We start from the raw sequence: 12,278 nt of genomic DNA, 5'->3' as shown, positions 1-12,278 counted from the left end.
GACATAATAGGCTATATTTCAATCGATTCACATAGTACACATTCTCAATTGTGTGGGAGACTATTTTGATAATTTTTCCAACAAAAAGAATATAGCTATTTTGGTCATTTTCAAAGAACACACTCCCACCTTGGAAGGCCTTAAGTGAGAGGAAATAATATATTCTTCCAGTCATATGCTTTGAGCAATCACTATCCATGTACCATTTTGACTGCCTCATCTCACTCCAACTTGCAAACAAAATCACTTATTAGATTTAGGAACCGAAGCGAGTTTGGGTCCCTTATAATGATTGAACGGTTGAATCAAACTTCATTTCGTCCATGCAGGCATCACATATTTCCCTTTTCGGAAACCGGGTTTCTCAACTGTAAGCTTCCTTTCAACAAGGATTTTGTTTTTCTGCAGAAGCTGAATTTTAGCTATGCATGTATCCTTTTAATGGCCAGTCTGGCCACAATGAGTACACAACAAATTATCAGTCATAGTGACATACTTGCTATGGAGATTATAGGGAGTTTTGTCCTTTTGGAACCCGATTCCTTGCTTGCCTCTACCATTGCTCTTCTATATAGAAGCAATAACATCAGAGGATCAGGTCCAATGAAGTGACCTATCAAGATCATTTTTAGTCCTTTTTAAATCATTCTGAAGTTGTCTATTCTTTTCCAGATCAATAGCAAGACTCACTTTAATTTTCTTAAGCTCGTTTTCAAACTCAAGTTGAATCTCACTAGCTCCTTCCTTTCCTTTAGGGGTGTCCATCCATTTTTTTCATTTGGCTCTTTAACAAAGTGTTTTCTCTAGTTACTTCATCCATTTGTTCCCTCAAATCTACAATGAAAACTATCACATCATCTCTCTCTTGTTCTACGTCACCAATTTCTTCAGTTAAAGCATTTTTCTCATTAATGAGGCTAGGATAGGCTGATATCAACATATTTTCTAATGACATTAATATTTCTAAGAGTAAGGTTTCAAGTTTCTTTAAACATTAAGAAAATTTACCTCATATTCCTCCTTGTCCTTATCATTATCAAATTTAGCCATGACTGCAAATATTGACTCATATTCTAAAGATTCATTGTCAACTACCATCATAGATGTATCTACTTGGTTATCTTCACCTCCTAGGCAGCCAAGGCTTGATTCTCCACGTTGTTAGTATGATCTCTTCTTTTGAACTTCCTGTTAGGGACCTGGTTCTTCTTAGCCACCTTATCTGTGTTGATTTTGTAATGATCCTGCTTATGAAGAGGATAATATTTAATAAAGTATCCAGGCTTTTCATACTTATGACAACAATCATTTCCTTTGAAATTCCTACTAATTTCCTTTCGTTGGGATCCCTTCATTTTTATGAACCATCTTTTGAATTCTTCGAGTGAGATATGACATATAAGATTCACCACTACTTGAGTCATTGTGGACAGCTTTGAGAACCAGGTTCTTCTCCTTCTTGGGTTCTTTTCTTTCAAGATCTTTCTTTCTCTTCATCTCATAGGTTTTGAGATTTTCAATTAGCTCATCAATAGTCAACTTCTACAAGTCCTTGGCATCAGTGATGGCATTGACTTTGCTTTCCCAGGAACCTAGCAGAATACTGAGAACCCTTAGGACCACCTTATTGGTTGGAACAATTTCTCAAAGAGAATAAAATTTATTGATTATGGAAGTAAAGCGTGTATGCATATCTTGAATGGACTCCTCCTCCTTCATTTTAAATAGCTCATACTCAATGGTAAGCATGTCTATTTTGGACCGCTTTACCTGAGTAGTTCCCTCGTGATCAGTTTGAAGAACTTCCCAGATTTTCTTACAGATTCACACGCCAATACATGATTATACTCGTATGGTCCAATACCACAGACAAAAATCTTATTCACCTTGAAGTTCTTCTCAATAGCTTTTCGGTCAACATCATTGATTTTTTTTCTAGTTTTTGGAACAATACTTGTTCCCTCTCCAACAACTTTCATAGGAACAAAAGGACCATAACAAATCACATCCCACAACTTGGAGTTCTCAGCCATAATGAAGTCATGCATTCTAGTTTTCCACTATCCATAATATTTTTCCTTGAATCTTGGAGGTCTTATGGTTGATTGTCCTTTCTCGAGGTTTGGTGGAGCAGCCATGATGAAGATTTTTTTAGGTATTAACATTTTTGAAAGAAGTTGCTCTGATATCAATTGATAGAAACTAGGAGTCCACCAAATAGTATAAAGAACCAGTTTCTCCTCTGTTTCCACAGTAAATAAAAGACACACGATATTTACGTGGAAAACTCCTTGCTCAAGGGATTAAAAATTACGAATTACCCAAGTAGGATTTCAACTCCACTAAACCAAGTAACTTTATATTATAACCTATGTCAATCTAGGAACTGAACTCTTAATACCTCACCCCTACAATGACTCTATTATAAGTATTTTGCAATAATCTATTACAAAGCAACAAATCTTGACTAACTCTAGTCAAGAAACCAAACCAAACGATGATTGAACTCTGTCATACAAAGACACTTCTTTAAAGTAGTGTAGGATTACAAGTGAAGAATAAAATGACAAAGACTCAACAAACCTAAGAACTTAAGATATCTTCAATGTCAGGATATGGTCCTTGAGGTTGTAGCAACTTTGTTCTTGAGAGAGTCTTGAAGGCAGTGGTGGCTAGCACTTGAGAGAATATGATTTTTAGATTTGCAAGTGCTAGGTCAAACCTTGTAACATGTTGTTTATATATGAAAGATCGTGTGAGAAGAGATATAGACATTTCATCTTTTAGTTTGGCCTCTAGCAAGTTGCAGTTGTGTTGTTGCACTGCTGCCAGATGGTACAATGTAATAGCTTTTACAATTGTAGAGTTAATTTTACGACGACCAAGGAAACTTATCATATCTGGTCCCTATCTGGTTCCTCGAGAACGTTTGACCAACATCAAAACGTGAAGTAACGTATCTGATGCAAGTTGATACAGTGCAACAACGTTTACAAGTGTAGAGTTGACTGTACGACGGTCAAGAAAACTAATAACATCTAGTCCCTATCTAGTTCCTCGAGAATGTTTTACTAGCATCAAAATATGAAGTAACATATCGTATCAAGGCCAAAGGAACTGATCACAACTGATTCATGTCTAGGTCCTTGAGACTGTTTGGCAAATTATCAAAATACAAAATAACATAACTTATCACACCTAAAGAAATACACATTCAAACTCTCAAGCTCTTCCGCTCATCCAACTAAAGGACAAACAATCAAGATATCACAAGTACAAATACGCGTATATATCCCAAAATACAACATTAAATATATAGCACAGTAGAAAGAAAAAATAAAGAAAAAGCGGTGGGAGAGGTGTATGGGACCCGTGTGCAATCAGGAATTAGAAAGGAGGGAGGGTGGGGAAAGTGACTTAAATATCACGACAGCGAAGTGTGTGTGTGTGTTTTGATAGTAAAAAAGACAGCTAGCAGTGAACCACCTACCAATACCATCACCACTCTTCTTTCTCCTTTTTTTAGCTTCTCTTTCATTTCATTTCCAATAGAGTTCTTCTTCCTCAGGTTTAATTTCCTTTTAAGGTACATAATATTATTTATTCCTTTATTCAGTCATTCATGCCCCCTCATAGGTCATAACACAGAGAGAGTGGCCGGTAGGGGCTATTTCTGTTTTGGGTTTTTGTACATTTCTATTTCTTCAGAGTTTTCGTTCACTCTGCTCAGAGACTAGGAATTCTCTGAGCTTTTCTTGAAAGTTGAGACAATTTTGGCGGGAATTTTATAGAGTTTAAGGTTTGGCTCTCTTTCCAAACATACCTTCTCCAAATCATTTGACGTAATCTTCCCACCATTTTATTCCTTTTCTAAGTAAAAAGAAACAACGGAAAAGTTAAACGAGTCTGTTTGCATTGAATTTGCCTCAAATGAGCCAACATAACTTAGGTTCTAGACACATTTATCTAAGCATGAAGCTTTAGTTTTCATCCTGTGTTATATTGCTTTAACTTATTATCATATGTTCTAACAATTTTCTTCTTAATCTTATTGCAGGGAATTGATTCCTAACAAATTTAGCACACTTTGAAGCTTTTTTCGCCTGAAAATTCCAGCCTTTTTTCATAAGGTTTGCTCCTTGAAATTGAATTTGAAGGCCTTTAGATTTCTCTAATTTTGTTCATATTCTGTGTCGGTGCACCAGCTTGCTCCAGTTCACCCTCCCTTTCTCGTATTCTCTGGCTATTTCATCAAAAATGTCGGCATGCTCTAACGTGCACCAACGGCGCACTCTTCTTGAGTTCACACTCCAATAACCAGTTCCTTTCTTCTTTTAACTTTTTCTGGAGTATTCCCATTATTCAAAATATGTATAAAATTTGCGAAAGATTACAAGAATCCAGTCCCAGAATCTTAATTATGCTGATTTTTTTTTTCTTTTTCAATTTTCAAAGTAACAAAATTCCAAAAGAGAATTTCAATTTTTTTCTGCTGAAAAATGGGTAACGCGCCTCTTTGAGCTGGCTAGCATCTACCTTTTTTTATGACAACATTATCCGACATTGGCGGCGTGGCCCACTATCCTTCACCGCGTGCGCACGCTAGCAAACACCATTCACTTCAACTAGCCATTTTGTTTGCTACCACAAGTAACAGTGCATAGGCAGAAAGCAACTGTTGATTGATAAATTGAATCACCCTTGTATTTGTACTTGAATTATTTACGGGTTCTGTTTAACAGGTATAAAGTTATAGATAGCAGAAAAAAAGAAAAAAGAGGAGAGTAAAATGGGGTCAAATATGGTGGATGAGATAGATTGCGGCAGCTTCTTTGACCAAATTGATGACTTGATTGAGTTTCCGTCAGAGAATGAGTGTGGTGGCTTTAGCTCAACGGATTGCAAGGAATTCCCAAGCATATGGGATCAGCCCTCCGACCCCCTTTTCTCCGGCAGCTACAACAACTCACCTTCCGACCTGTCGGCCGAGCTCTCTGTTCCTGTGAGTCTCTCAATTCATAAAAGTGTATCATATAAATTGGGACGTAGAGCATGCTACTTGAATTAGAAACTTACTATAGGTAAAGTGTGCATGCTAAGTCAGTGTAAAAATAAGTACTCCCTCCCTCCCTTCACTTTTACTTTCACACGTTTTGGCTTTTCACGTCTGTTAAGAAGCAATAAATAAAGTGCATAATTTACCATGATATTCATATTAATTGATGCATGTTTTATTGGATTTGAAAAAATAATTTGAAATGAGTAATAAATACTATGGGTATAACAGAAAAAAGAAATTTGTCTTTTCTTGATATGAAGTAAAAATAAAAATATATCTTTAGTATACTTGCCAAAATAAAAGTGAACGGAGGGAGTATATATTGTCAGTATTTAAATGTTGATTATAATGGTATGGTTGCACGGTGTTAAGTTTGGTTGATTGGGGATCCGAGCGTCTTGTCACGTGATTGGCTAGCTACATAAACTCTATTGCAGCTAAGTAAAGCTGGTCCCATGAGTGGGTGAAAATGCTGGTGCGAGTTTTTTGTGTAAGTTTTGGTTAATTAATGATTAAGCAATTGTGTCATAATTAGGGAGGTCAGCTTTTGGGTGGGAGATTTGTTTTTGAATCATATCTCACTGCCAGCTCGCTGTCGGTGTTAAAGAATTAACACATATACTACTTTTTATCTTGGTTGGTTATTTTTTTCTTAGTTAAGTTGACAGATTTTTTTAAAATTTCTTTTGCAATAGCAATGGTAGTCAGTCAATTATTTTGGGACAACTCTGAGAATATAAAATGTTTGTCTACAGAATCAATTTATTTTACATTTGCTAGTTTCATTTTCAAATTCAAACCTTTTGTTGTAAAAGCATTTTCACTGATAACTACTGTGTTTTAGGGGCAACAGCCATATATCAGTTGACGTGGCTTGTACCTTCAGGGTCGGAGCCATAAGCCTGTGTACGGATTCGGCAGAACCCAGTAGTTTTGGATCAAACTCGTATTTTTGGTTGAAAAATTCATTTAATATGTATAAATAATTTATCAAGAACCCAGTAAACAGCGTTTTCTGAAATCCAGAACCCATAACCTCAAAATTCCAGCTCCGTCTCTATTTGGCCAGATCTCCTGTTCACAAAGTGTTTTCTTAATTTTGTCTGGAAAATGATCCTTTGATCTTTACCTTTTAGAGCACTAAAGCTAAATAATCATGCAGATATGGACCCAAATAGACACTATTAATCACCTTTCTGAGTTTTGAGGGATTGCTATATATACACTTCCAGCAGTTAATGGCTGTTGGTGTTTCCTGCGTAGTAGTTGGAGAATTCAGTCATTTTCGTCTTCCATCACTTTCCATTTGCATGGGGTCAGTTGAAGAGGTGGTTGCCATTTAGCAGGGAATGGCCATCACAATGAATGACAGATAATGACATTCTATTTGCAGCTAAATGATTGTGTAACTAAAACAGACATTGAACTAACATTCTATTTGCACAAATTAGGTGTTTGTGTAGCTTGCTAATGTTGCTTTGGGGGATAATCATCATATTTCGTGTCCATTACTTTTGGTTTGAGTCACATCATATTATTGTTCTGACATTAATCAAATTCTATTTGTTTTGCAGTATGAGGATATTGTACAACTTGAATGGCTCTCAACATTTGTGGAGGATTCCTTCTCGGCCGGGGGCTTGACGCTTGGAAAAGAAAATGCTCCCATCAACAAGGAGACATCCCACAGCAAATTCCAGTCTTCGAGTCCTGTCTCTGTGCTCGAGAGCAGCGGCAGTAGCTCCTCCTCTTCCTGCTCAGGCGGCAAAACCATTCCTCTTAGTCCATGTCACCGTGGCCCACAACGTGCTAGGAGCAAGCGTCCTCGCCCTGCAACTTTCAATCCTCGGCCAGCGATTCAACTTATCTCTCCAACATCAGTCTTTATTGAGAATCCCCGGCCATTTGTTGCTCCCGTAACTTCTTCAGAATCCGGAAACTTCGCACAGTCTCCAATGAAGAAGATCCCAAGACCTGCAGCAGCAGAGCAGAAGACGAAAAAGAAAATCAAATTTACAATTCCTCTAGCTCCAATTGAGACAAATCAGAACTCAACTGCACACGCAGTTAGAAGATGCATGCATTGCGAGATAACCAAGACGCCTCAATGGAGAGCAGGTCCAATGGGACCGAAGACCCTCTGCAACGCTTGTGGCGTTCGTTACAAGTCAGGAAGGCTCTTCCCTGAGTACCGGCCTGCTGCAAGTCCTACATTCGTTCCATCAATGCATTCCAATTCTCACAAGAAGGTCCTTGAAATGAGAACCAAGGACATTCCCGAGAACAACGCCACAGCCAGGACTCAAATCCCAGCAACAATCACCGAACATGAGTTCAGCAAATCCTCAGTGGAGGAGTAGATGTAAAGGGAAGGGAAAAAAGAAGCGGAGAATAGCTTTACCTAGTCAATAGTTTTTTTGTGTCATCTCTGCATTTCTCATTTCAGTTAATGTTATTTACTTGCTGTTTTTTCATTGCTTTGTTCATTGGTTCTTTGTACAGAGATGTAATGGGGGGAAATAGAAAACAAAATTAGATGATCATATTTTAGGTGGTAGAGAGAGGAGAATGATGAGAAGAGAGGGCACTGAAAGGGGTTAAGAGTATAGCTTTAGCGTCATTTTAGGTCCTTTTGAAGTTCAAAATAGGTGTGGGGTTGGTTTTTGTCTCTTTATTAGACTCTTGGCCTTAATTTCTCATCATTTAGATGGGAATTCTTTTTGTAGTGAGTTTGTTATTAGGTGATTCTGAAATGAGTAGTACTTTGGATTATGTCTTCTGATGTAAAAGTTTCTACCTTTTATAAAAATTGATGTATGCTAATCCAAGTTTTGTTAATGAAACTTGAATAATGGAAATTTAAGTTAAAATTCTACTTACAATAATGATAATAATATTAAAATTATCAAAAGGATTATAGACTGAGTAAAAAATTTGATAGATACCTACTCCCTCTGTCCTAACTTATATGATGGTGTTTGACTCGGCACGAAGACTTGTGTGGCTGTAAATCAATTTATTAAGGATAAAGTGAAATTTTAAAGATAAATTATTTCTAAATAAGGAAAGGTGACAATCATTTTTTGTGTGACTGAAAAGGAAAGAGTGCTGATCTAATTAGATATATAGATAGATATTTCTATATTAGATATATAGACAGAGGAAGTACTATATTAGATATTTCTATAGAAAGAAAAAGAAAACTGATAATACCTCAACGGCAAAATCCTGTCATGTATTTCAGATGATTGGATCAATGCTGATCTAGCCCTAGCCCTGGCGGCACTCACACTTGAGGAGTAAAGACCTATATTTTAGAGAGGCTCTAACTCTCTCTCTAACTTTCTGACGCCGGTACGTGATACAAATCAATCCTGCAACTACCGCACATGCCACCACTTTGATGACGTGGACACAAGCATATGAACCTAGGCCATGCTTGCCTATGATTGATATACTTGGGCTACAAAATTTTCCTTTTGGAGCATAGTAATTAGGCCAATTAAATGTACTTAGTATCTTTCTTTACCTTAGTTAGACCTAATATAAATAGATTAGAATGAGGTCATTTTAAGGGAGCTGGATTTTGGATAACAGAAGAATTACCTAGTTGGATAAGGTTTTGCGGATTGTTCCCTTTATCTCTCTTTGAATATTTCTTGCATTGATCCAGTGTGTAAATTTTTATGTATAAGTTCTTGTCTCTTCTCCTATGAATTTATTTTAGTAATTAAATTATAGTTTAATTGCTAGTTTATCCCAAAGCTCTCCTATTTGCCAACCAAAACCATAACCGAGGATAACACCAAAGTTTGAGCATATTCATCATTAGGATAAAAGACATAAAACTCTATTTGACGAAAGGGTACCAAATAAATAAGAGAGGCCGACTTTTTGCTAGTACAAAAATAATGGGATTTTTACATTACTATGTCATATAGTAAACTATATTACCCTCCATGTTTAACTTTTAATATAATTATCTTTTATATACCTAATTATCATTTATGTATATTTTAGGGGTTTTAATGGTATTAATCAGTCTCCTAATTTAACTCTACTGTATATTCCCACTCCCCCTAAGTTTCTCTCTCCAAATCCCACCCTCTCACCCACGTATCAACCACACCCCACGATTTCCTCTTCAATCACCCACTATTTCCTTTTTTAAAACCAACAAAAATCTGTAACCCCTCCACCATTGACAACCATTAAAAGCTTTGAAACTTTGAATTCAAATTTGTCTTTTCAAAAGACATTGTTTGTTTGGATTGTATGTTGTTGCAAAGAATTGAGAATTCTCTCTACGTCTCTCTCTATCTCTCAATCCCAAATTTCAGTAATATAAAGCAAAGGAAAAGAGAGAAGCAATTCCACCATTGACAACCATTAAAAAGCTTTGAATTCGAATTTGGGTTTTCAAAAGTCATTATTTGTTAAGATTGGGTGTTGTTGCAAATAATTGAGAATATGGTTTGGAGTTTATATCTCAATTTTGAGGGGTTTTGGTGAAGATTAGACTTGGTTTTGGCTGAATTTCAGATTGAAACTCGAAGAACAAGAAGAATAAGAAGACATGACATACATTAGATTGCAGAAATTGTAGAAAAATTATATTCTGTTGTTTATTTATTTTTCTTTATTCATTTAACTATTGTATGAAAGTTGAACAATATTGTATAAAAATTGTATTTAAGTGGTATTATATTGTAGTTGTATATAACTGAGTAGAAATAATGTATGAAAATTGTAGATAAGTTGTATAATATATAATTAGTTGTATGAAATTGTTTTTACTATGTATAAATTAGATACAAAATATACAAAAGACATATTGTATAAATTTTGTATTTAAGTTGTATGTTATTGTAGTTGTATTTAAATGGGTAGAAATAATGTGTGAAAGTTGTAGATAAGTTGTATAATATATAATTAGTTGTATGAAATTTGTTTTTACTATGTATAAATCAGATACAAAATATACAAAAGACATGTTGTATAAATTTTGTATTTAAGTTGTATGTTATTGTAGTTGTATTTAAAGGGGTAGAAATAATGTGTGAAAGTTATAGATAAGTTGTATAATATATAATTAGTTGTATGAAATTTATTTTTACTATGTATAAATCAGATACAAAATATACAAAAGATATATTTTATAAAATTGTACTTGTGTAATAAGGAATAGGTATTCATTCTATCTGTAGTATTCACTTATTTAACCATATTTGTACTACGTTTTATGCTAGCCGTCGAAATCTTCTTCTTTCATTTAATTTGGGACTGACAACAATTTACGTGTGCAAGTTCACAAAGATAGATTTGCTTTTGATTCATTAACAAAAAAATTATCCCCATTAAATTTTGGCTGATATTTTTTCATATTTTTTAGATATAAAAAGAAAAAAATGGCAAGCAAAAATCTTCCAGATTGTTCTCGTTCTAGATTCCTTATTTCTTATGTTAAATTAGTCTTAAATCTTGTCTGGATTGTCTTCACCTCACAATCTACGATAAAGGATTCCCACCCTTTTGGTGCTCTTCTTCAATCCCCCTTTTTAACTTATGGTTATGAATTCCATCCTTTTTATATAAATCACCGAATTGTGACATATGAGTGGAAACATAAGGAAAGAGAAGAGGAGGAAAAAAAAAGAAAAATGGTGTAACTAAATCCCTTAATTGAAGACACTAATAATGGATTAGAAGCCTTTTAAGGCGGAATGTATGTATTTTGTAAACAAAACTTGTGTAGGTAGGGTAATTTACTAAACATGAATATTTAGGGTAATATAGTTTACTATATTATGTAAAAATCCCAAAATAATTCACGAAGAACTAGCATAACTTATGGGTTCACTATTGATACCCAATTGTTCCCTATAATACTTTTTAAGTGCATATATACCTTCAAAACTATGCATTAGCATCAATTGATATTTTTCCATAATTTTTATATTTTTAAATTAATTTATCCTAGTATTTTATTTATATAAATAATTACAAAATTTCATCACAAAAGACTTTATAGCATTTCATGATTTAATATTGCCATTTATAGTCATATTAAGTTCAAATTATTTCACAAATGGCCAAATTTACGCTTTTGGTTACAATTGCAATAATTTTGCAATTATAGCCCATGCATACATTATTGCGTTATTTTGCCATAAAATGGCTCATTGTATTTTTAAAATGTTGAGTAATTATTTTAAAACACTTTCATGCATGAAAATTATTTTTTTTCTTATTGTTAATTATTTTATAAAATAATTTTTATTCAATTACTTTGGTATTTAATAAATAGCCCTTTATTTTCAAATCTAACCTTTTTAATCCAGCCCAAAACCCCTCTAAATTGGCCCAATTTCCTTAAGCCCAAACACACACCTTCCCGACCCAATACCTCCATCCAATCTTGACCGTTGATCATTTTTTATCAACGGTCCACAACCCATCTTACCATAATTAACCTAAATGACCCCCTCCCCAAACCCTCTCATTCTCTCCCTCACACGCCGTCATCATCTCCCTCTCCTCTCAAAACCCTTTCAACTAAACCCTAGTTCTCAAGCGCCTTCACCGGCGTATACCTCCACCCCATGAGGTTTCCATGGCTTCTCCAACCAGACCTGACCTTCCACACGCCATGGCTCCTTGATTTTTTGGATCCTTGAGAAGATCTCAAAGAACCTAGTTGGTTCTAGTTTGAAACTTTGCTCGTTAGCCTGTCTCACGCCATTGTTCGACTATGAGTGAGAGCTTCTCTTTATTTTGTTACGGAACTATGGGTTCTCGACCTATTCTCTCATCTGTGCTATTTCTCTAAAAACCCTAGTTCATTGTTGTCGACTCTTCTCAGATCTTCATAGATCTGAGATGATTTGGGTAGTATCAAGTGTTTTCCTCCAAAAACCCTTACTTTAATTGATTATCTCGCTTTTTAATCACCTTTCTTAAACTAGGGTTCATCCCAAACTATTTTTCAAAGATTTTTCTAAGTTATTAATGTTTAGTAAGATGTTTCTTCTTCACCTCGACTGATTTCTTGCATGAGCGTTCAAACCCTAGTTGATTCTATATACTGATTTTTCCAGGCTTTGCTTTGATATTTGGGTTTTTTGTGTTACAAATCGTATTGATTTACTCCATCTTTTGGACTTTTACTTGTTAAATCCGGTATTTTTGTGGTTTTGCCCTAATTAATATCTATTAGATT

The 12,278-nt window shown here is 35.0% G+C and overlaps 1 protein-coding gene across 2 annotated transcripts; it reads left to right on the top strand.

Moving 5' to 3' along the window:
- The first annotated feature begins 3,497 nt into the window (after positions 1-3,497).
- Positions 3,498-7,831, top strand: LOC104213126 (GATA transcription factor 8-like). Of its 2 annotated transcripts, none has more exons than XM_009762561.2 (4): positions 3,498-3,586; positions 4,058-4,130; positions 4,743-5,002; positions 6,634-7,831. In XM_009762561.2, the coding sequence occupies exons 3-4, from the start codon at positions 4,790-4,792 to the stop codon at positions 7,417-7,419; spliced, it is 999 nt and encodes a 332-aa protein (XP_009760863.1). In that variant the 5' UTR covers positions 3,498-3,586; positions 4,058-4,130; positions 4,743-4,789; the 3' UTR covers positions 7,420-7,831. The 2 variants fall into 2 exon arrangements, with proteins under 2 accessions (XP_009760863.1, XP_009760862.1); XM_009762560.2 differs by having other exon boundaries at positions 3,548-3,799.
- The last annotated feature ends 4,447 nt before the right edge of the window (positions 7,832-12,278 follow it).

This window comes from Nicotiana sylvestris, chromosome 5 (assembly GCF_000393655.2).
Source record: "Nicotiana sylvestris chromosome 5, ASM39365v2, whole genome shotgun sequence".
Lineage (NCBI taxonomy): Eukaryota > Viridiplantae > Streptophyta > Magnoliopsida > Solanales > Solanaceae > Nicotiana > Nicotiana sylvestris.
The sequence above is the reverse complement of the archived record's forward strand: the minus strand, read 5'-3'. Positions and strand labels throughout refer to the sequence as shown.

Excerpts from the sequence above, each read along its gene's own strand:
- LOC104213126 (XM_009762561.2), top strand. The coding sequence starts at position 4,790 with ATGGGGTCAAATATGGTGGATGAGATAGATTGCGGCAGCTTCTTTGAC. Across the intron at positions 5,003-6,633 it reads CGGCCGAGCTCTCTGTTCCT|TATGAGGATATTGTACAACT; the intron begins GTGAGTCTCTCA and ends TTTGTTTTGCAG.